The sequence below is a fragment of the Haliotis asinina genome, chromosome 6, assembly GCF_037392515.1.
Source record: "Haliotis asinina isolate JCU_RB_2024 chromosome 6, JCU_Hal_asi_v2, whole genome shotgun sequence".
NCBI classification, from domain to species: Eukaryota; Metazoa; Mollusca; class Gastropoda; order Lepetellida; family Haliotidae; genus Haliotis; species Haliotis asinina.
Genome location: NC_090285.1, coordinates 12,058,468 through 12,083,447, shown reverse-complemented (window position 1 = coordinate 12,083,447; position 24,980 = coordinate 12,058,468). Strand labels below are relative to the sequence as shown.

General features: G+C 39.2%; 1 protein-coding gene across 1 annotated transcript in view; it reads left to right on the top strand.

Annotated features, from left to right (window-relative positions):
- LOC137287471 (relaxin receptor 2-like) overlaps positions 1-24,980 on the top strand; it is a 92,241-nt gene that overhangs the window by 62,799 nt on the left and 4,462 nt on the right. Inside the window, exons 15-16 of the mRNA XM_067819782.1 lie at positions 2,413-3,248; positions 24,293-24,531. Coding sequence (XP_067675883.1) covers positions 2,413-3,248; positions 24,293-24,531 — 1,075 coding nt within the window. The remainder of the gene's footprint in view (positions 1-2,412; positions 3,249-24,292; positions 24,532-24,980) is intronic.

Below are 24,980 nucleotides of genomic sequence, written 5' to 3'. Positions count from 1 at the left end.
ATGGCTCTCACTGGCATGTTAACCCTTATTCGTCTGGGTTGTTGACTTCATTAAGCACATGTCAGTAAAGTTTACACGCACTCACGAAGCGTGGCAAAGTAGTGTAGAGCACTTTACGAACCTATAAACACTGAAATAAATTTGACGTCCCTTTTAAGAATGCGTTTGGCAGTTTCCTTTGAATCACATTTGTTCCACTTCAGGGCGAACACAGTCGTATACATGTCCTTAATCAGAAACGATGGAGATTGCCGTCGGACGTTAAGATGATTAAAAGGTCGTAGAATATACTGGCGTTACGACGGCGTTAATGAAAAGGCTCCTGATATTTTCAGACACAAGGACATCGAGTGCATGAGGGGATATATATCAAACTTGACATTGATCTGCGGGTCTGGGAGTTCCAGATATTCAATAAAGCTATTCTGGGAAAGGTAGTGATTAATAAGGCACCATGTTATGAAACCGTTCGCGCACGATGAGGGTTAAGTATTAACTGAGGGAATTGCGTTCCATAAATTCCAATGCATTTTTGTATTCTGCAAACTATTAAATGTCTTGTATCATTTTTAATCAATTAACACTGACGGAATTGTTGGGCGATGGATCGTTTTTAGAATTACAAAATTATTTTGAGGGTAATAATTTTCTCGATGTGTTATTCATAGCCTGGAATTATGAAGTATCTCCTTTGGTGATTCAATAAGCGTGCTTGTGTCTAGATTGACGTTAAACCTAGCAATAAACAGGCAGTTATCTGCAAGACCAAGTTTTTCAGAGAGTGACATTACTGAGTCTCTTTCACCATCATCAACATGACGTCCGCTCACATGATATTATGTTTCTTTTTATTAGTCCACTTAAAGAATCCTTTGTCGATGACATGGGGTTTAGTGTCCATATACACGCTCGAACATCGATAAATCAAACTATTAAACGAGACAAACATCGAATCATGGCGAATGGGACCCAGCAGGTGTGATGTTAAAATTCGAATATTGTCATTACACTTGTTTTGAACACGATACGGAATATAAAATATAATATATCAGTAACATGCGTATTATAATTGAACGACAGTGACGTTGATCGAGTTTTCAGATGCCCAATTATCAGAACACATTGTATGATGGTCCAAAGAACACTAGGAGTCAGTTGAAAAATCCGTGTGACTTGCCTGACTGCGTTTCATGACTGAAATAAATTGTCTTGCTATTTGGGTCAAACACGTTCAGGGTCGATTATACAATGAATTAAATGAAAACAACAATCACCATTTCAATATTGAAAAGAAGTATCGACAAAAAGCATTGTGTCTTACCCCTTTAGCGTTTTCTTCCTTGTGTTTCCTGAATAACTGTTAAATGGCGAACGTCAGCAAACACCATTCACTCAAACTAGAGTCAAAATCATTTTTAGAATACGAATTTACTTTGTATGATTATTACACAATTCGTAATAAGTTCAACACAAGCAGACACTTATATTGTAGTAGCAAATTCTTCTGCCATGAGGGCTTATATTCTCCAACCGCATAAATATTACCCTGGGTTTACAAACCCACCCTACGTGTGAATTCTGTTAAAAAGATTAACATTGCATACCGGTCAACTTCCGGTAAAGATATCGGGTACTGCTGAAATATACAACTATGTAAATGTGTCTTTAAATAAAGATCTGCTCGAGGAATGACAAGGTGAAAATAATCCCAGTCAATTATTGTGTAGTGCCTTTATCTTGAATCAGAAGTGCCTGGAATCAATTTACAGGATTTGAAACAATTTTTCTGGCGGACACTTAAAATTTGGTTGCAATTTAAAAACATATACATACTTATACATATGATAAAGTTTCCACATTTCCTCTGACAAAGGACATTGTTTTGCTGCTTTTATTTACACTATGTATCCACAGCAGATGTTCATTTGGTGACATGACTGGAGAATGATCAACATGTTTTTTTCGGCTTTTAGCGAATAAAAGTCTCAAACGTTTAGCATTAATCCACGACGTATAGATACGACTTACGTGTTGCCATTCAGGTTATTCTGTGTATTAAGCACAATCAACTTTGCCGGCAGCAGTTTGCATTAAAGCTATATCATGCATCATTAGTCATTCTAAAGATGCAAAGTGTATCAATACAGAAAGCCACAGTCTTCTGATAGGAGAAACATCGACCTCACATCGACAACATAATCACCTCTTACCAAACAATCAAACCAATGATAAATTTTCGAGTTATTACTTAATTAGACGTGTCTTACATCAATAAACAAAGCTTCAGATTTGATTTGGTGTACATGTACACTTAAAACGTGATACAATGTTTGAATGATATGAACACTTCAATTGTGTGGTACAATTTGTCGATTACATTAATTTTATATTTACGTCTTTATTTGTTTTCAGCTACTTTGAAAAGTTTTACATGTGTGCCTATGTGCAAGACGTGGTGTGTACGCCTGATGGTGATGGTATATCCAGCAAAGACAACCTTCTGGAGAATGTCGTGTTGAGGATCAGTGTTTGGGTCGTGGCAGCTCTTGCTTGTGCTGGAAATATCGTGGTTCTTCTTGGGCGGTTCCTTCTGAAGGAGGACAACCAGATTCACTCATTCTTCATCAAGAACCTATCTCTGGCCGACATGCTGATGGGCATTTACCTTCTGATAATAGGTTCAAGGGATAAGATGTACAGAGGAGTATACATGTTTCACGATGAAGACTGGAGGAACAGTTGGGAGTGCAACGTCTCTGGAATACTGTCCACAGTCAGCAGTGAGATGTCTGTGATGACGCTGACCCTGATTACAATGGACCGATACATGAGTATCATGTACCCGTTGTCATTCAGGAAGCGTGGTTTAAAGGTGGCATACCTTGCCATGGGAAGTTTGTGGACGATGGCCATTCTTATGGGAGTTATACCCGTTCTTGGATTAGACTACTTTGGAAAGTCGTTCTATAGTGATAATGCTGTGTGCATTCCGTTACATTTACACGATCCCCATGTGAAAGGTTGGGAATATTCGGCCATTCTGATACTTGGGGTGAACTCGGTGTCTTTTGCTTTCATCAGCTATGCCTACGCTGCTATGTTTCTGTCCATACAGAGGACAGCAGTTCCTCTTCGGACTACGAGAGAAAGCAGAGACCGGTGTTTGGTCAAGAGGTTTTTCTTCATTGTTATTACAGACTTCGCCTGCTGGGTCCCTATTATAATCATCAAAATACTTGCTCTTTCCGGTAAGTAGATAACAAAAAGAAAACGAGTTTAATACAATTTTCCAAAATTGCTTGTTGTGACCATGTGTAAAAGACAGGCAAGCGTTGGGTCACTTGAAAAGTTAGGGTACCGGGAACTGCCCAGATGTGAGTTGACACTATGTCCGTGGTCTTTGGATTCGATCAAGAAAGGATACGCTACACACAAACTCACTGACTAACTCACTGACTAGTTCACTGACTAACTCACTCACTCACTCACCCCATACTATTATGGTCAGTTATAAACTACGCTGTACTTGTACCTGAGTCCTAATGAACTAACTGCATTTCTGTGAGAAATTTAATTATATTTTTTTTCATATTGTTTCTAATCACGTGATACACTTAAGCTCACACTGCACACATGATACCCACGTTTACTGACAACAGGATTGAGGGATGATATATAAATCTAAAAAAAACATGCTCGAAAAAACGCATGGTTGAAATGTGTAATCCTTTTCGCTGCAGTGTAGAATTCAGATCTTGTTAGAATCCCAGGCGACTGACCTTATTGAATAGCACGCAATATCATTTCAAGAGGCTTGACTGGAGCCTGTTGCTAATGACAATTTTCATGGGCTGGCTTCAGTCTAGATACATGGTGAAAATAGATTAGTAGGATCCTCACTTTCCTTCCCATAGGAAAACAGTAGGACTTTTTATAATTGGGTAATGTTAATCCTCCTGATCTCCAAATATAGTTAATTGCTGTTAAAGTGGAATTCATGTGCGTGTAAAGTGACGATTAAATTGCAGAAAGTGTTAAAAATGGCTTATTGTTGCCTTCATTATTTTTGTGAGGAAAAGGGAACTTTGTTATAACAAAGGGAGCTGACCTTTTTCATGGTCGCATTTAAATTCGTAAATGAATCGGTTATTTCTTCTTGTTTGATCAATCTGTCAGATTCCGCTGACAGAACAGACACGTTTAAAGGATATTATTATTTCATACTCGTCAGATAGACAACTCAAAATCACATTGTTTGATCCGATGACGGTTCTAAGAAAATGTGGATTAATTAGCACTTATGAAATCAGTCCTACATTCTCATCAGATACCTACATGCGCTATGATTTTTTTTTTGTTAAAAAAACCGGGATTTACTTTTTATGTTTTTGCCTGGACGTACCTTAGTATTTATCAACAAATAAACTTACTACAACTTGTTCGGCTTGACCTGATCAAGTGAGTGCATTGCTGACCGAGCCACAACTGGTTGGGTCTATTATTATTATGGGGTACACCTTTGTCAGCGTGTCCGAACAGCCGAGACAAGGTCGTACTCGACCAACTGTTTGTGCCAGTTCACCTACCGGGCCATGTTTATGTAGGGTAGCTCTGGTCAGTCTGACCGAGATGTATTTGTATACCTTGTCACAATTGTGGAAAGACATGATGAAGCGCAGGTGCCAGAACTCGATGCTAATATTGATGCGATATCGCAGCTTTCCTTTTTACTTCATATTTCTAAGGTTGTCTAGACATACCATTCAGAGTAATGAGTAAACTGACGGCCTCCATTGTCGTGTGATTGAGCGTCTGACTGGAGAGTTGTCCGACATACATATGCGTCTTAACAAAAGACGTGAAAGATGGTACTTGATGTTACCTTGCCTGGCACTTTGGTTCTAGTAGATCCAGTAAGGAGGACACCTGGGGGTCAATATAATGAACAGAATATCCATACTACATTGTTACGTGGTATGTGGTGTATTCTAACTTTAAAGGTGGCATTTGTCCGAACTTGTAAATCGGCTGTATTGACACACTCGCACGTGTGTATACTGTTGGAGACCTTCACTGAGGACAAACATAAAATACCTAAAAACCCCAACTCGTCGGTGTCTCACGTCGTGACAATAGCCTTTTGAAATGCAACCCTCAATACTGCCAACTCATCCTTTACAACCAGACAAAATATCTCAAGAACGCGATCCCTGAAGATCTGGGTGAAGTCATCTTCCCGTGTCGTAAGCGGAGACTAAGAGAATCGGACAGACAGTTTCGATGCCTTGGTTGACACAAGTAATGTTGATCACTGAATTGTTTGTTCCAGACATTATTATTTACAGACCGCAGCCATACAGCTGGACTATTGCTGATTGCTTTTTAAACAACCACACAACACAAGAACGCGGCAGGATTAAGGTCTGTTTGACCATAAACCATATTCTGATTCAATACCGATCAAGGGAAGGATACATCTGTAGCGTACATGATGATGAAAACATTATCCCAGAAATTCCGAGACATTACATTGACTGCATTCACTCTCATCTACTACCAGGCTGACTCTTTCCACAAAAGACTCACTTGGGTCAATGAACGGCATTATATAAATGCATATCTTGCCATCTATCGGAGGCATCGTCGGTCAGTAGAGATCATGTAGATGAACACGACCATGTACCATTACACTTTGCTCTATGCTTTAGGAGCTGAATATGCAGATGGAAGATAAAGACTGGCAAACGACGTCTTAGGATGAGTGGTTGTTCTTTTACACTGACGTTCAATATTGTCAAAAACTATATTTAGTAGCAAACCCACCAAAGTCTTGGTGTGAGAGAGAATCAACTATGCAGAATGTAAACACAGCGATCGGTCTGACAGCGGATAATGTAGGTCAGGCGTTGATGATTGATGGCGATGTAACTCCAGTAAATATGAATGAGTGATGAGTGTTTCCCCCCCCCCCCCCCCCAAAAAAAAAAAAAAAAAAAGCAACCGGCCTTTTTATTTTATATTTACTAAGTCATTTCCCGAAATTTCGGGCACTTACGAATATCGTCAACACTGTAGAATGCCCTCGAATAAGTCTCCCGGAAGTAAACACATAGAAAACTAGGAGCAGATAAATTCCGGTAAACCAGAATCCTAAAAGTGTTGACCAGCTATTAAAACGAAATGTGACCCATCATAATTATTATTCAAAATGTTGTGACCCAATAATAATAATTATTACTTAATTAATAACAAAATATACAGAAAATACACACTCGTAACACCTGGCAAACGACGTCTTAGGATGATTGTTTGTTCTTTTACACTGACGTTCAATAATATGTAGAGTTTCATCATGATGATTGAGAAAAACAGATTTATGGATGTCAACTTCTTTATAGTGAATAACACAACGTTTCGGAGCGTATGCTCGGTCTTTCATCAGGTGCAAGCATACGCCCCGAAACGTGTTTACCACAATAAAGAAGTTGACATCCACAACTCTGGCTTATATTATGCTTCCGACTTCTAAATCATGTTTAATCATGATGATTGTTATTTCAACGGATGTATTATCATAAAGAAGAGTTTTATTTTATTCTTTATTATGAAGAACACAACGTTTTGTAGTATATCCTTAATCCTTCATCGGGTGAAAATGTCATCCTGTTTTCTTAATGAATACGATGCCATACCACGTATCAGCTAACATGGATAAATGTCATTCAAAGACCTGTATTATCGATGTCCTATGGTATACACTATGCTTCAGTAGGTTGATATGTGCGGTAGACCGAGCAGCAGTTATCATGAATTAATGAGTTAATGAATGTTCCGGTAATAGCTCTGCAGTAGAACCGGCAAGTGGTCTTCATGTTGTACACCCACCAGAAAGTCGGCTCGGTGAAGCAAATATATACTACGACCTGTCACTTACCCCTACATCTCATAGTTTTAGGTCGGTACCAGGATATCGTTACCCTGAAAGGAAGGGAACCTGCATGATTTTGAACGTACATATAAAAGAATAATATATCTTGATGTTATGTTGTGACAACGAGGAATACGTAGTGTTCGGATCTAGTTGAATATACTTTTGGTATTGTGCTAATATATTGTCCAAAGTGGAATGAATACAGCTTAAATGCTTATATGGTTTTCCAGTAAGCGTTATGATTTTCCCCGTGTGCCCATTGGCTAGCTGGTAAGACTATTCAAGAGTCTTCAGCTTTTGATGAAATGCCTATAGAAACATACTACTCGCGAGGACGCCATCCATTATTTACTCCATATTGAAAGACTTGACATATTATGCATTTCGAAAATACACAGAGATCATTTCTCCACTTTGGAAAAGCACGTTTTTATATATCTGAGTTCTCAAAACTTTAAGAAGAAAGATCATTTCTTTTAGCTAAGCAGTTTTGGTTATGGCCTTTTAACATTGGGACAATTTATAGTTGGAATACAATGAATTTAATAATACTGTTATATACACTATCGGAATCCTGTTTATTGGTGAGTGAGGTTAGTTTTACGTTGCATTCAGCACCTGTGTATTGGAACAGGAAGAGAGGAACATTCATTTGGCATGCCATGTATGCATATTTGGTGAAAATATAACCCCTTAAAATCTTCTTAACTGAACAAAAGGCTAACTAAGCGTGGTTTCCAATATCATTCAATGCGACATTGTGAAGGACACTTCCATTACAATGTCTGTATCAGCGTACGCTGTGAGGTCTCTCAGATGAAACTGTTCCAGTCGTGTACCGCCTGGCAAAGGACACTATATCAGCTCCAGCGCTTCCTCTCAAATAAACCTGTCATTCTCGATCAGTGGTGTCGGATGGTCTTGAAATTAACTGTCATTTATATCACCGTCGACGTCTGTAACGGCACACGAGGACGGAACATATCGCAGTAACGTCTTAGGATGCAATAGAAGTCGACATGTGCAACTTCAGCATCGTTTGTGGATGGTAGTGTCTTCTACATCTAAAAACCTTTACGCCCAAACATCAGTATCGGTTGCTCTAGATGTCACATATTCTGTAATGAGAAGCAGAAAATATCCCCCAAGGCACAACATCTTCCTTTCCGAAAAAACACGTGTTTAAACAAAGACGAACAGTCAGAATCACTCACATTTGAGTATGGCGCTGAAGAAGACATGTTTTGAAGACCGTATCCCTGAGGGTATAAAATGTTTCAGCAATGTTTTGCATAAATGAATATAAATTTTGCTTTTCACACTTAATTTGCCTTTGACTTCCTATAGAATCTGGCTCTGCAGATTTTGAAGAGTGATTATGGTATTCGAGAGTGTAAATGATATTGCCCAGATGTGAAAGCACATGTCCTTGTGATATGTGTCCTTGACGTGGCCCCGAAATATGTGACTCCAGAGTCTAAATGGTATTGCCCAAATGTGAAGATATGTGTCCTTGACGTGGCCCAGAAATATGTGACTCCAGAATCTAAATGGTATTGCCCAAATGTGAAGATATGTCCTTGAGGTGGCCCAGAAATATGTGACTCCAGAATCTAAATGGTATTGCCCAAATGTGAAGATATGTCCTTGAGGTGGCCCAGAAATCTGTTTCCAGAGCATTACAAAACGTATGATGTCCCCATAAGTGTTTTATATGCTGATGATCAGAACGCCGTCCGAATGTTTCCGCAGAAATATGCAGTATGTTTACTTAGGTTTCCTACACAGAGAACAAAAGCGGCTACATCAGGTATATTTTATATGTTGCAGTCTCACATATGAGGTTTGTTCGTACTAGATGCAACCTGCGGTTGTATCAGTGGTGTGTTGTAGGTAGACGTGAGAATGAACACATTTTACGTAGAAGGAACACATTTGTCAAAAGGACGTTGGTACTTAATTACTAAAGCAACACACAATTGTGAACGGAAGGTAAAGTGTGGTTGGAGGTGTTGGGATGGGGATGGAGCACTAACGTGACGTTAAGAACCGACCTACATATCCTGTAGCACATATTATGTTTCCTGTTGTGCAGCCTGTAGATGTCGATAAATCAGTGGTTATTTTGTAGGTCAAAATGTACACTTCAGGTTCACGTATTCATAAAGGTTAGAAAGTAGCGCAAGTCCTGACATAGAGAATCTCCACTGATGATGACAGACTTGGGAGTAGAGATGCTTGAGATGATTGATGGTGTTACTTTAGAAAGCACACCACACGTGTTGTGTTCAATTAACCGCGGCGTTAGTGCGTACTGATTGGTGGTTAATGTACATCCATTTATTTGCCCCGTTCCTGTACATTTGACATAAATATCCCGAGGAGCAGAGGTTAAATCAGGCTGTTTCTATGTATATCTTCAAACTGTGAGACATATATCTTGATAAAATTGCTGACCTCTATGACTTGAAGCTATCACCTCACGACCTTAGTCTCGATGATGCAGCAATTTGTACAAGGTTCTCGACACGATATGTACAGAGGGGCAGCAGTTAGAAGACGATTAAGCCAGAAGAAACTTCATTTTGAACACGGATGCTGGAATCTTTTTATGACTGGTTGGGCTAGTTTGGTTCCTACACACTGTTTCTTAGCATCATTTAGTTACATTGGATCATGTGGAGAAATTTGACAACCATAGGTCGATGGTAATTGCTGTTTGTTAGAAACTATCCGTACTTGAGCTGTACATGCTGTTTAATTACGAAATGTAAATGGCTCTCCACAATAAGTGAGCGAATTACACTTTATATTCACCATATCCTGTCTCCACAATCAATATCGGAGCGTCAGGCGACTGTCAAACTCTCGTTAAGCAGAAAAGCTTTTTCTGGAAGTGGAGTTTATTTGTGACTCTTGTCAAAGACACATGTAATTGACGCACATGTGAAGGCACACGTTTATGCATGTTCATACAGTATTGCTGTACGTAAACACATGGCTAAAACATACTAGTACAATTATCTTTCATGTTTCGTTACACGACAATAGAGGAGGTACTGCCCATGAAGAAAAACAATGGGCCAGGATCCGATTCTCATCAGTCCGAATCCTAGCATCACGCCTACGATGATTAAGCTGAGGTGGTAGGCATGCCTTCCGTTTTCGGGGTGTCAGTAGAAATCGTGAAAGACGTGCGCCTCTCATATTGAATAATATTCAAAATCGTCCGATTGTTTGACTCGATTATTTCATTTTATGGCTTACATCTGCGGAGAAAAATGTAACAATACACTGCAAAAGAAGTAGTGTTGCCTGACAAGTTTATACTTGAACTGTCATGCACGATCGTTATCAGTACTAGGTCGCTCTTGTTCAAATGCTTCCTTTCAGTGTTATGCATATCGCTGTTTGTGCGGTCTTCCAGGTGGAAAGTAACGTACACTTGATTTATTTCCCGGATGTGCAAAAAACGTCTATCCTGCTACGTTAATCATACGAATGATCTCACGGAAGAGAAGGGCGCTTCGAGATCAAAGATATTGGATTCCAACTTCTCGCCGTTAAGGTTTACTCCCGTGAGAACTACATCTCATTTGAACTACATCAAACATTTCTTACAGGGATTAATTATGGATTAATTACCTGAGTAGAGGCACTCCCATGCCATGTAATGGACACGGCCCATCATGCCTCCCAAAACTATATGCTTAAATTTACAACTATAGACCATCTTCATTTCCTCTTTTATGGATTCCCGGTGGTCGTATTTTTTAAAGAATAAGAACAAAATGACTTCACCGCTCAAAAAATAAAATCCTAAAGTTATCACTGGCCAAAAATGTAAACTTATAAAAAAAGATCATATTTTTTGTCCTATGTACACTTCATAAATAGCCAAAAGTAATATACTTTTGGTAATTAGAAGGAATATTACTTTGATTGGTGATGTTTCATGGTTTTCTTGTTTACCCCCTGCCTATAAAATTGGTCTGACGATACAGACATTGTAATGGAAGTATTTGCTCTTAGATATATGACACAATGTAGTGGTCAAATTTACTACCGACATGGCTGGCCTTGGGGAAGTTGACTTTGCCCTTAGTTCAAAGTGTAAACCTCAGGTGCTTCTTGATGTTTCCATCACCAGGAGAATGTGAATAGACGCGAATCAGTTCACTGGAAGTGTGTAATTAAGACTTGATGGGGCAAGTGCACGATGACCTGAGGAAAACCTCCGAGCACTGTCTTCCCCCATGATCTATCTATATTATTATTAGATGTACATTATCTATATAATTTGTTTCTGAATGTAATGTGAGCGTGAAAGATGTAAGCTGATGAGTGGCAATTATGATATTTATTTGCTTTCTGTTGGGCAAACCCACTAAGCAGATGCAGGTGACAGCGTGTAGGTAATATGTGCACTGGACCAGAACATGTGTTGTTTCAAGCTGTAGTTCTTATGGGATGTAGTTCTTATGTGTGGACACCGTCGTTAATGACCTGTACAGGCAGGGTAGTAACAAGTTGTTGCTTGACACCGCACTAAGAAAATAACTAGAAATAACTAGGAATAACTAGGACAAGGTACTGTGACTATGTGTTCTAGGCCACCCAGCCGTGAATGGGTACACCTACAAATAACTCGGTGCGCCTAGAGGCAGCAGGAGTTGTATACTCCCCAGGGAGTTGAGACTGATACTACGATGGGCCGTTGATATTGACATCCAATGATCGAGGAAAATATACAATACTATAAAAGTATCCTACAATAATGATAATAATAACCGTCTAACGATTAATGATTAACGATTAATCAATTGATAACGTTAGCACAGGCTGTGGCAGAAGAGTGGTTTTCTCCACTTCTTAAGAATGATACAGTTAAGTCAAATGTAAAAACAATGGCTGCGGTACTTCTTAATGTTGAGTTAATTCTAAAGTCTGTAAGGCACTGTTCAAGCAAGGTCTCATACCTATGTCTCGAGTACTTTGATAAGTCGAATTTAATACTTGGTCCGCAGCGATTCGACTCGTGGGGATTTGAGTGTACATGCCGCACGTAAATGGATTCTTCAGAAGTGAATGAGTTGTGCGTTAGCGGCACTTATCTGCAATCTCACTTCTGTCTGTTTGGTGTTGGGGGATAGCCTGAAGTAAAACAGACTTTAGACATTTACAACCTTTGTGAAATACATGAGCGCGGGTATATTGCTGACAATGCAAGTAACATAAACTGGGCGAGGTCGGTCCGAAAGACTAGACGTATGGGTATGAAAAAAATAACCCCTCCTCCATCTCCCATTAGACAAACAAACAAAGGAAACAAAAACACCAACAACAAAAAATAGCAAAAAAGTACAAAAAAGCAAATTAGAATTCAATGAATGCCATGACCCTAAATTCTCCTAAAAAAAACCCAACCCAAACGAAATAAAACAAGTGAAACTGAAAAAAAAACCCGAAAAAAACCCCGAAAAAACCCCACACAAGCAAAACAATAGAAACGAAACAAAAATAAACCTAATCAAAGGAGACAAACATAAATGTACATTATTCGCATTACCTATTTTATTAACAATTTACTGATAAGTGTCTATAGCTATTATTATTTTACAAAAATCAGTTTTACTTATTACTGAGTAATACAGTTAGCTGTTGCATAAAAGCACTATTGCTACTACTGAATTGTAGTCGACAATTTGTTTTACCTCGATCAAACCATTAGTTTGACACATCAAAGTTCAACTCAAATGTGTTTGACTACCCGCTTTGTTTGTGCATGAATGACTGTATGTTGCTGATTCAAACGCATAGGTTTACCCAGGGATAACCTGTATATAGTCGCCCTGGTTTAACACAGAGAAAGAATTCTTCTATGGAGTATCATGCGTGAAGTGCATTCCCTGTCAAGTCGATGCGATCTTAACACCGGAATAGTGTCGGAATCATCATTGAAGCAAGTCTCGTCTATACACACACAAACTCACGCGCAGTCGATGAACGACGAGGGGTGCCGCAAAAGTGTGTTTGATTATCGGCTAAGAAACATGGTAATATTTTATTCGGTCGATGATATTTATACTAACAGCCGAATCAATCATTCTAGATATTTGAATTCGCATTAGAAATTTGATTTATTTTCCATGAACATGTCATAATGTTCACGAAACACAACAATGTCATCTTTGCGCATTCTGCCAAGTTTTCAAACTGCGTCATACAACATTTGTTCTTTGAATCTTTGAACAAGCTTGCAGCATTCAAGGCTTTCAAAATGTTCAAAGGAAAATATCTGCAAAAGGTTTCCAAGTTTGATGCAACTCTGTCAAAAATTATGTCTCGTGAGATTTGAACATGTTCCTTTGAATGTTCTCGTCTTCCACACACCTTCAATAATCGGGCAAGTTGTTTCTTCTACGAAGATTTCAAAGAGCGCCATAGCATTTCTGTCAGATGTCAGTTCAAAGTTGCATCTATCGCAATGTTAGAAAAGCTGGCAAAAAGAGTTTGGGATATATATAGAGGACACGTGCAAATTGGAACCTTCACAGAGGATGAGGATGTCTAAAGCAATTTTGGCTTGTACCATATTACCTTCCCGTTCTTTGCGCAGCTGGACCAGCAACGATTGACGTGCCTTTGCGCATGTTTGTGATGGATGCTACGTGTTGAGCAGGATATGCTCACCTGCTCTCATTGTTATCTGCAAAGTATACTCATTCAATGGCTACAAACACCAGATATTTCTAACAATGCTTATGGAAAGAGATTTGCCGCTTTCGCTGCACCCGATAGTCTTAAGATAACTATTATTGTAACTTGGCAAATGACATTTTTGGTGAGATTTAAGTAGCAAAATGTGTTTCACATTGGCAAGGAATAAGCAGGTACATTCAGTTCACGCGAGTATTAGTATAGTCACAATTTGCATTTGTCAGTTATATGTTCTTTCTTCAAAGCTATAACCCTTCAGATGTATCTCATGTCAAGATGATTCCAATTTATAACAAACAGGTTTTATAACGCGTGCAGTTGCAAATGTGGAAGAGTCAAGTATATCAACACATATCGCGCCTGTATCTGAAAATAAACAAACAAAACTAGAAAAATGCCAAAGTTTATCCAGTTTTCAAACTAGAAAAATGCCAAAGTTTATCCAGTTTTCAAACTATTTTCAGGCGAAGTGTCATTTGCAATTACTCTTTCTAACCGTGATTATATGCATCGGTGCGAGTAAAAATGAAATATAACATCATGGAATAAAACACAGGAATAACACTATAAACAAGTGATATTTAGCTTAATTAGGAAGCGACAAGACATGGCACGTAGACGGGCTGCTGTTTAGATGTTTTGTTGCTCCGGGCTTCAGCAACTCATATCCACGTGATTAGGTAAGGACATTTACAGCATCCAGCTGGGCTGCGCCATTTAAACAAGGCATTTAAACCAAAGCAATTAAAATCTCAAGTAGTCCAGGTCACCCTGTTTCCGTGTCACAGTGACATGGTATTATGGCTCCCTTGATCTGCCTGGACGCCATCTTCAAGAAAATGTCATTTATCGTAATTTCATTATGGCAATCAATTGGAATTGGAATTACGCAGGTTATCCATTTATCAAATGTATCTTGATGGCATTCTTGAAAACAGTGTGCTACTAGCATCTTATGCATTTAATTTTTACCGAGAATAGGATACCAGACATTTGCTTGTCTGCACTGCTGGAAAACTGCATTTGTTAGCGGCAATAAGAATATTGAATGTAAGTTTAAAGTTCATAATCTTATCAACTAGTTTTGCAGTACCTTTAGTTTTCAGGCCTTTTTGAAAATAAGACTCATTATTTGAAATTATTGACTTTATTTGAAAATGACATAGAGCATTTGACAATGCACTGCATACGTTGATAATAGCGTATACATATGATAATACATCTGTTGAACATTATCGTTCCCTGAAAGTAGATCCGGAGTGATCCTCTGAGCCATTTGGGTATTAAAGCTTTAAACAGTGTTTCAGATATATCGGCTGTCTAAGCTCATGCGGTTGATCACTGGATTTTGTGTTCCAGACTCGATTATTTACAGACCCCTGTCAAATAGTCTGTATAAAACTGAGTATGGTCTTACAACATCCTTCCCATCGGAAGGCTAAGTGTTTCCCCAAGGGTTCAGAAAGGACAGGGTAAATTCATGGAAAAAGGCACTTCACAACCTCAAAGGGCATGTTGGTGAGGATTATTAAAAAAACAACAAAATGCATAAGAAGTCAAATTGTCTTATAATTTCAATTCTAAAGTTCGTTTTTACTCTTCTCAGTTTGTATTTTAAGATTAGAATTTGAAAAAAAGTATTTCAAGTCTGGAAAATACACACTCATCATAGTAAATGACTGCGATTGAGGCGAAAAAGGGCAGGGTGCAAAATAAAAACGGCAGGGCGCAAAAGTCAAAGGGCAGGGCGCTGCGCCCTCCTATATGTGCCTAGGGGGAACACTAACCTGGCTAGCAAATGTACAACCTTCAACATCACCGAAACACTGTTAAAAGCGTTTCAGTTATATCATGGTTTGTATATCAGTGCTACAGATCACTTTTAAACCTTCTACACATATCTTCCCTATTTTCCATGTTTTGGAAGCTTCAGTTAATCCTTGAATGATGCAACCGTCATTGTCATATGAGGCTGTTTGAAAGGACATGCGCCGAACCTAAAATGAGTTTCGATACTGAAGTCTCGCCTGTGTCTCTCTTGGAGGTAGTGGTATCTATGAAAGGATATTTATTAAGTAACTTTCAAAAGCTTTGTATATTTCATAATTGGGTCATTATCATCCTGTCCTCCAAGCACACAGATCTAATGTAATGTTAACACCAGCTGTTATGTTCTTCCTGGTCCTTAAGCATGCATTTGGTCATAGACTTTAATACTCACGTCTTAGTAACCGTTGATTGTGTGATGCAGATCCTCCATCATTGCTTGATCTAGTCAGGTACTGCGATAGTGGCGGTACAATGTGGGGCTTCTAGACAAACCTATTTCAGTCACCATTAATACTTATACTGTCTTCAAGAAACATTAAATCAACGTATATTACTACCTGGCAATTTCAATTTGATGGCAGAGTGTTGTAATATTTTCCGGTCATAAATCACCATCCACAAATAACCCCATATTCATCATGTAGACATTTTATTAGCTATGACATTTGTAACTGTCTGGACATCATAGCTTCGCGAAGGACCAATCATATGATAAAATCACCGAATCTTAGCTTACATTGTAATGTTATTATCATACGATTGCTACTTTAAAACTTCCAAGGTCTTAATGACTTCACGTTTTGTTAGATAAACACTGTACACAAAACGTCACATGTATAAATTCTACACAGCCAGGCATCTTCACAGAGTGACATTATCGCTATCGCTTGTAGGCAGCGTTATCAAGCCCCACTGGAGGCTGCAATAGGATTTTTGTGGTAAGATGGATAACCTTCTTGCTCACCTCACGGAATTTATTGCATTTCTCGAATACTTTATGTCTCGAATGGCTTTATATTAAGAGGGACAGTACAAATTTGTTTTACCTTTGTACTAGAGTAGTAGGTTTAATGACAGCAGGGTTTTGTCCGGAATTGTTAAAAGTATCACTAGTCAAAAGTACATAGTATTATTCATCACCAACAAAGTTATTCTTACATACATTTCAGGGAACAGGCATGATTCCACCTGACTTGTTCAAAGCACACTACAATGTGCCTTCAACAAGAACACCGATTTAATGTATGTTGTAGCGTTGCTTGGTTTATAAACATCAGAAGATCAGGTTTGGACAAATTGATCATCATGTCTTTCAATCATTAAATATGAACTGAATTAAGATTTTAAACCTACTAATCGCACATAAAGACAGGTTTTTGTACACAACTCAATGTTTTTTAAGTTTCCCGGCAAATCTGATATTTTAAAAGTAACTTACACAAGCACACATATCTTTCCTAACAAACTCTAGCCCAGTATGGTACCGTACGTATGCACACTTCTATATACAGAGAGAAAGATTTCGTGACTGTAAGGGACATGGGGCTCGGTCATCGAAGGTGCCGAAATTTCCGTCTTCGGGAGTACAACTCAGCCCTTATTATCTTTCAAGATAGGAAAGTATCACTTATCCCGGGCATCACAAAAAATGGCAAACATCTATGTTATATACACCCAGTGGTGCATATTATGAACAATAGTTCAACGATGTCTCCATAATAGTGAGACACTGGGACTGAAATAATTCTAAAGAAACCTGAATACTGTACACATTCAGACCTGACTGTTTAAGTTTTGTCAACTGTCACTCACAATAATCACTTTAACATCTCAAATCGTAATGGTGATTTTTCACATTCGTTATGAGATGAAAGGTCGTGCTCAAGGCAATTTATCCCGTAAATCCCGCACAATTTCTTGTCAAAATGTCAGCATTCATCTTTTTCAGGTGTAGTGACATTTGCAATTACTCTTCCCAACCGTGACAATAAGCCCTGGTTCATGTAGAAGAAATGCTGAACTATCACATCGTCAAATCAAACATGAGTCCAAACACTCTAAACCAGCGATGTTCAGTTAAATTGGGAAGCAGTATGAGATGACACGAAGATAGTGTGTTGTTTAGATGTTCTGTTGCCCCAGGGTACTGCAAAAGATGGTGAATAGGTAAAACATTTACAGCATACTGGCGGGCAGCGCCATTTGACCAAGGCATTTTAAACCTTTGTGCAAGTAAATACATCTCAAGCATTTCAGGCCTCCTTGTGTCCGTGTCGTAGTGAGAGGACTGGCTTCCTTGACCGGTCATAGTTTATAGTACTCACGTCTTTGTAAGCGTTGATTGTGTGATACATATCCTCTTTGACAAGCCTGTTTCCATACTTATACCGTCTTTCAAAAAACATTGAATCATCGTATATTACTTCTTAAAAATTGATTATGGGGTCTTGTAATATTTTCAGGTCTTAAATCACGATCCCAAAATAACCTCACATTCATCATGTAGACACTTTATTACCTGTGATATCTGTAACAGTCTGGACATTATAGTTTCGTGAAGGACCAATCATAAAATAAAGTCACCAAATCTTAGCTAACATTGTAAATTTATTACCATATGACTGTAACTTTAAAACTTCCAAGGTCTTAATGACTTCACGTCTTGTTAGATAAACACTGTACACAAAACGCCATATGTGTAAACTCATACACAGCCAGACATCTTCACAGAGTGACATTATCGCTATCGCTTGTAGGCAGCGTTATCAAGCCTCACTGAAGGCTGCAATTAGATTTGGTGGTAAGATGGATAACCTCCTTGCCCTACTGGATGCCGCACGTGTGTATACAGCCTACTCAAGCTGACCTTGCGATGTTCCTCGTTAAACGTGTGTGTCATAGGTACCGGAGATGCCCCTTTAAGATATAGGGAAAAGGTTGAGATGTGTGGTTCTCATAGTTCATGTTAAGTGCACATTGATTTCAAGAATGCTGCGACTGATTATAGTTGCTTGTGTGATGAGGCAAGGCATAATATAATCACCCTCGGGATATGATGCATATGAATTATGTTAAATTAAGCATAAAGTGTTATGGCGAATCTTACTGTGAGGTGAAATTCAGATGCCTACTTATGAAAGGCCCTAGGCCATTATTTATGAAGTGGATGTGGTACACTACTGCCTAAAAGTCTATTCCGGTTACACGCGTGTGGAACGCGTGATACAACCCGTGTGCGTCGCGTTGATCTCTCATGTCTCCCCTTACACGCGTGTGAGACCTGTGTGACACTCGTTTCGGAGAGGACAAACTTTTGGCCAAGAGATGACCCATGTTAACCTAAATTTGGAGATTGTGACAGAGAGGTCAGTTTAAATTACCTGATCAAGTATTTTTGGATACGATCAATCAAACCCATCTAATACATATATGGGATGTTTATGTCGACAAGTAGTGACATGTATTTATTGTAGATGAAAGGCTAGTGAAATGCTTTTCATCAAATTCAACTGAAACTTTGTTCCGTGTTACACTCATGATACGAGATGCGCACGCATGTGACACTGGACTCATACACGATGCACATCCGTTGAACATCCTTGTCACGAGCATGTTGCAAGCGTTCTCAACGCGTTTAAGGGGAATTAACTTATGGGCAGTAGGGTAAAGTTTAGGATCATTGTAACAAAGAATCAATCCGTTCATGCTTTTGAATACATATTTGAAGTATAACATAACAGATTGTAAATGGGAAAACTACATTTGGATATTCTGTGAACATTTTAATACGTACAGAATTACCATTGTTCTTATAAAACCAGCTTGTCCATGATTGCTTTTCTGTGAAAATCATTTCAGGAAAAGTTTAACCTTAACATCATTCTCACAAGCGGTTATTTAATGCCTGCCTACATTGTACATCGTAAATGCAATCAACTGATCATTTCGGACGTGAGCATGAAATAATGTCTCATTAGAAGAATTATCTACTTAGTATTCTGTATGGCGCAACTGATTCCAGAACACAACATAAAGTTCATCGTACAGTACTTTTTCTTGAGTGGAAACGGGCTCACGACGGAATTCCTTATTCGGCGAGGCGATTCTCGGGAGCACCAGGAACCTTAGAAGTTGGTCAATGGCAAATGTTTAGGTGCTACATCATTTGGCGGATATCATGCTGAAGATAGAACGGTTTTCTCGTTATAGTGAGACATAAGGACTGGAATATTTTCACTTACAATATACACATTCAACATCTCAAATCGCAAAGGTGTTTGTTTCCACATTCATTTTGAGAAGGACGGTCGGACACAAGGCATTTCAGCCCGTAACTCTCCGCACAATTCACTGTAAACACGTTCCACGAGCTCGTTCGAATAAGGAACCTCGCAGGAGACATATTGTACAAGACCGTCAGCTTCAGAATTATGCTGCACAAAAGGCAATCATATGTTAAGTGGAATAAATTAAATTGCTTATAAAATAATTCATACATGCCATCTCTTCGATGTTCGATATCAAACTGTACATTCATGTAATTGCGTAACTGACTGAACCTTTTCTCAATTGAGGAGAAGAAGAAAATATAATGACTTTGTTTTTATGCAATTGAAAACCGAAGAACTGTTGTCAAATTTGGTTGTCTGTTTAACCGTCAATTATTGCTGCTACAGTTTTATAATCTATGAAAGAATCTGTGATTGGAGAAATTCTGTGCAAGATTAAGTGTCAGTGATCAAGACTTTGGTAGGAAATGGATTTGAAACCTCATGCCCATTCCATGAAGGAAAATTGTAAATCTGTGGCGAATATAGTACATTTATTGATTTTCATAGACAAGCTTGTATCAAATGTCAGTCAAGCATCCAGTTAACACAGCAAAAATAACTTTGTCTCCAGATACCGGAAACCTAACTGAAACAAAATGGAAACTAAAACTTCAGTTACGTTTCCGGATCGTTTCCGGATCGTTTCCATTGAGTTCCGCAAACCGGAAACTCACAAGTTACCCAGAATCCAGTAAGGCTCCAGTGAGTTTCAGTTACCCAGATTCTAATGGGGGCTCCAGTAGGTTTCCGTTACCCAGATTCCAGTATGGGCTCCAGTGAGTTTCCGTTACCCAGATTCCAGTATGGGCTCCAGTGTGTTTCCGTTACCCAGATTCCTGTCAGGCTCCAGTGTCTGAAACCAACAATAATAGTTTCCGTGAACGGAAACTTATATGATTCTGGGTGGGTGGGTTTGGGGGAAGGTGGCATTCGAATGGGAGTCAAGTGATTCAGACCCATGAAGGTCTACCTGGGGTAGAATAGGCCTTCAGCAACCCATGCTTGCCATGAAAGGTGACTATGCTTGTCGTAAGAGGCGACTAACTGGATCGGGTGGTCAGGCTTTCTGACTTGGTTGACACATGTCATCGGTCCCCAATTTCGCAGATCGATGCTCATGTTGTTGAGCAATGGATTGTCTGTTCCAGACTCGATTATTTACAGACCACCGCCATACAGCTGGAATATTGCGGAGTGAGGCGTAAAACTAAACTCACTCACTCGGTGCTTGATAGGATCTCAGACTCGGTGGTTTTGATGGTTCTGTAAAAGAGTGAGTGCTGAATCCCGCATAGTGAGCACCTTTACAGGTACAACACAACGACCTGTACATTATCGAGTCTGGACCAAATAAACCATTGGTTAAACCGCAGGTCGATGCTCATGTTGTTGATCACTGGATTGTCTGGTCCAGACTCGATTATTTACAAACCACCGCCATGTAGCTGCAATATTGCTGCGTGTGGCGTAAAACTAAACTCACTCACTCACTCAAGTGATTCATGCGTTGAAACGTCACCCCAAAGACATGGGCACATGACAGTCCTCCACACCGACGGTTCGCATTACAATATTCAGTCACTCAATGCCCTCGACGTTGTGTATTACGAGATCCTTGAAACCTTCCGTTTTCACATGTCTCTTCAAAGATGTTTCCCAAAATGATTCGGAATGTTCCTCTATGAATTTTCAACATAACGTAGGAGACCATTACATCAAATAACTTTGGCAATAATGAGTGCATCGCTAAAAGAATATTGCAGGAATAGACTTGTTACAAATAATAGCTGTGCATGTGCATCTGCAGACTGTTGGTCTATTTTCTAATAGTCGTAGACGCTTCAACACTTTAAATAGCGACTCTTGGACTGGGTTGGAATGGGCTAATCATTACGAAAACTGGCTTAAACTGTTGTCTGGGCATTTCCATTCCTTGCACAGATCACCCCGTAGCGCATGGGGGAAACACCTACAGTGAATCCTGGGACCTCTGCCAGGAGGTAATGAGCAGGGATGCCAAGTGGATATTCTTTTTGTACCAGTCTGTAATGAAGAATGTATTTGTCGTTAAAGATGATACATCAAAGTCAAAGATGATCGTTAAAGATGATACAAAGATGATTATCTACATTTGAGACATGTTACCTACTGTTAAGGTTGCAGTTTTCGTGCTGAAGACAATATTAAATTTGAGTTAGAATGGAGTGTCTGAGAGGGGTTGACATGCTGCACTACGAAACTGGTGTTAGGTGAAAGTAGATGTATGCACACGCAACATTCACTCACTCACTCACTCACTCACTCACTCACTCACTCATACATGATTCAGTCCAGATCATATCCTGTCAGAATCACTATCGAATAGAGAGGACACAACTGTCATAGCGGTACAGAAACACGTGACCATTGGTTTGATTTCGATTCGCAACGCTAAATGTTTCACAGTTTGGCAGCATCATAATCCCCACACTGGTTTCATAAAGTGTTAGTGGACATGTGAGGCGCTTCCTCCATGGCCTATGACACCTTTCAGTAATACATGCAAAGACATGGAAACATGAAAAAAGCAAATTTGAAAGCTTCATTGAAGCCATAAATGTTATAACCTTAGTTAAACATTTTTTGGTGCAAGGGTCAACTTATGATTACACGATGCCATTTATAAAGTGGTCAAATTCAACATATGTCATATTTCGGAGTTCACTTTCTTATTAAAGTACAAATTTCGTGTGCTGGCGATTAGGTGCCTAACTCTGAGGGTGCTGGTTCGAATCCCGGATGGGACTCAACCAAAAAATGTACCAGAAATTTGTACTTTATTAAGAAAGTGAAATCCCAAATATGACATATGTTGTAAGGGTCAGCTTCTGCAGAAACATTAAAAGTTGCATAAATATGAAGACACCAACGGTGAACCCACAGTCCCTGAACCACAGTTTTTCCCCAACTCCATAGCCCTCTCTGCAATGCCATGGAATGAAGTCTAGATTCAAATGTCTGAATATACATCTCGATGGGGGTTTCTTTTCAGTTTAAATGGGTTGATTAGTTACTATCAAAAATATATATTTAGAGATTAAGCATTAGTCTACAAACTGGTCTACATCAGCTGACGATACAGCGGTCGAAATACAGGAAAAAAAGATTAAGCTGACACGCTTTCGTGGAACAGTGTGTCAACGGGGATCCTAGTCAACGGGGATTTGCTTACGGATAGGATGACTGGAGAATTAGTTCGGTATTAGATCAACATTAACGAAGACAAATGCATAAGTTGATGAAGACGAAGGCATAGTTTAGTTGTTCAAACCTCTTTAGTTGGTTTCGCAAGACATGACAAACAGGTATACATGAATGAGGTGAGCGGACTTCCTGCTCAACCACAGGGCCTTTCCTGCGAGCGGCATAATCCTGCTCGCGGTCGTCCTTACAAAGACATTCGGAATGCCGGTCTCCACACTCACATCTCACCTCTCACCTGCAGTATAGATGTGAGCATACATATATATAGTTTTTAACAACAACAGACCGGCAAAGATTCCACAATGGACATATAGAGAAACTAATAGCACTTCCTTCACAGTTGATGTGATGACAGACACAGCAAAGGGGGATGACCAATAAAGGTCATAAATGTCATATACAGTAATTAATGGAAGTGACAAAGAGGAACAAGGTAGCTGACAAAACAATGTACTCTGCGGTAGTGATAAAGATCAGGATTGCAGATTGAATAATAATAACTAAATATCATATAGCCAGGCTCCATAGTTTTTGGTCTGTAGAAATATTTGGACATGTCTGTCCTGAAGTAGACACTATAACAAGTGTTAGAAATTCAAAGGAAATGGAAACCATTGCATCTGAAGAGCAATCGTTTTCACTGTTTGCATCTTGGTCGAACGTCGGAGATTGGCGTAATTATTTACAGGGCGGGTTTTGAAATAGATGGATGAAATTTACATTAACAAGGTTTTTAATAAATGTGTCTTTAATTAAACGTAGGTATCTATCATATTGATTTGGGAAAAGAGGTTTTATGAAATATGAGTATAATTACATGTAGATCCACATTAAGTCGAATGGGCACATTGTTCGTTCGCCACGCTATGTACAACGAGTAAGCGCTGTATCAGCTCTTGTGCTGTCCAATTTGGTTCTGTCAACTTAACCATCAATTATTGCTGCAACAGTTTTACTATAATTTGGGAATGAACCTGTGGATGCAACAGTTTTACTAAAATCTGTGAATGAACCTGTGGATGCAACAGTTTTACTAAAATCTGTGAAAGAATCTGTAAATACAACAGTTTTACCATAATCTGTCAAATAATCAGTGGATGCAACAGATTTACTGAAATATGTGAAAGAATCTGTAGAGGAATAATTTTGTTGAAGTGCTGGAATATTGGCAGAGACTGTTAACTCATTTCACTAGAATGTATGAAATTAAATACTAATTAACCATATTGTTTTGAAGGTGTGAAGATCAGCGGCGACCTGTACGCCTGGGTTGTGGTGTTCGTGCTGCCCGTGAACAGCGCTCTCAACCCGCTCTTGTATACCATCACAACCAAGCTGTTCAAACAGAAACTCTTCTCCAAGTTTTCTTCCGTTGTGTGGAGACCGCAGGTCAATAAGGAGTCTTCACAGTCAGTGTCCAGTGCCAGGCCAAACCGGACGTCGGTCAGTCAGCGCCAGGTCCTGAATGACATGGAGGTGAGTCTGTGATGACCTCGAGGTGAGTCTGTAATGGTCTCTAATCTCTCAGGTCGCACTGAACCTCAGTGTCTCTAACACTTGTTACTTCCCTGTCTATCTCGAGCATCTTAATACAGTCTCGTTGCATTAGGTTCGTTCATAATTAATGCCTGATAATTAATGGCTGATGATGTTTATTGAAAGGCTTGTACAGTGTGAATGACACCTCACCCCTTCCCAAACACTAATGTACAAAGTGATCCCCCTGCATGTCATGTACAAAGTCAATGACTACCCTGTACAATATGTGTACAAAATTAATGACCTCACTAAATGAAAATGGATGAGCCCAGTAACATCATTAGTAGGTTGAAGGTCTTTGTATTTACATGGCTACTTTTCTAGGGATGCTAATATCATAATTCTGTTTACTTGTTGAGTTTCCACCGGTGTGTCCACCTTATGGA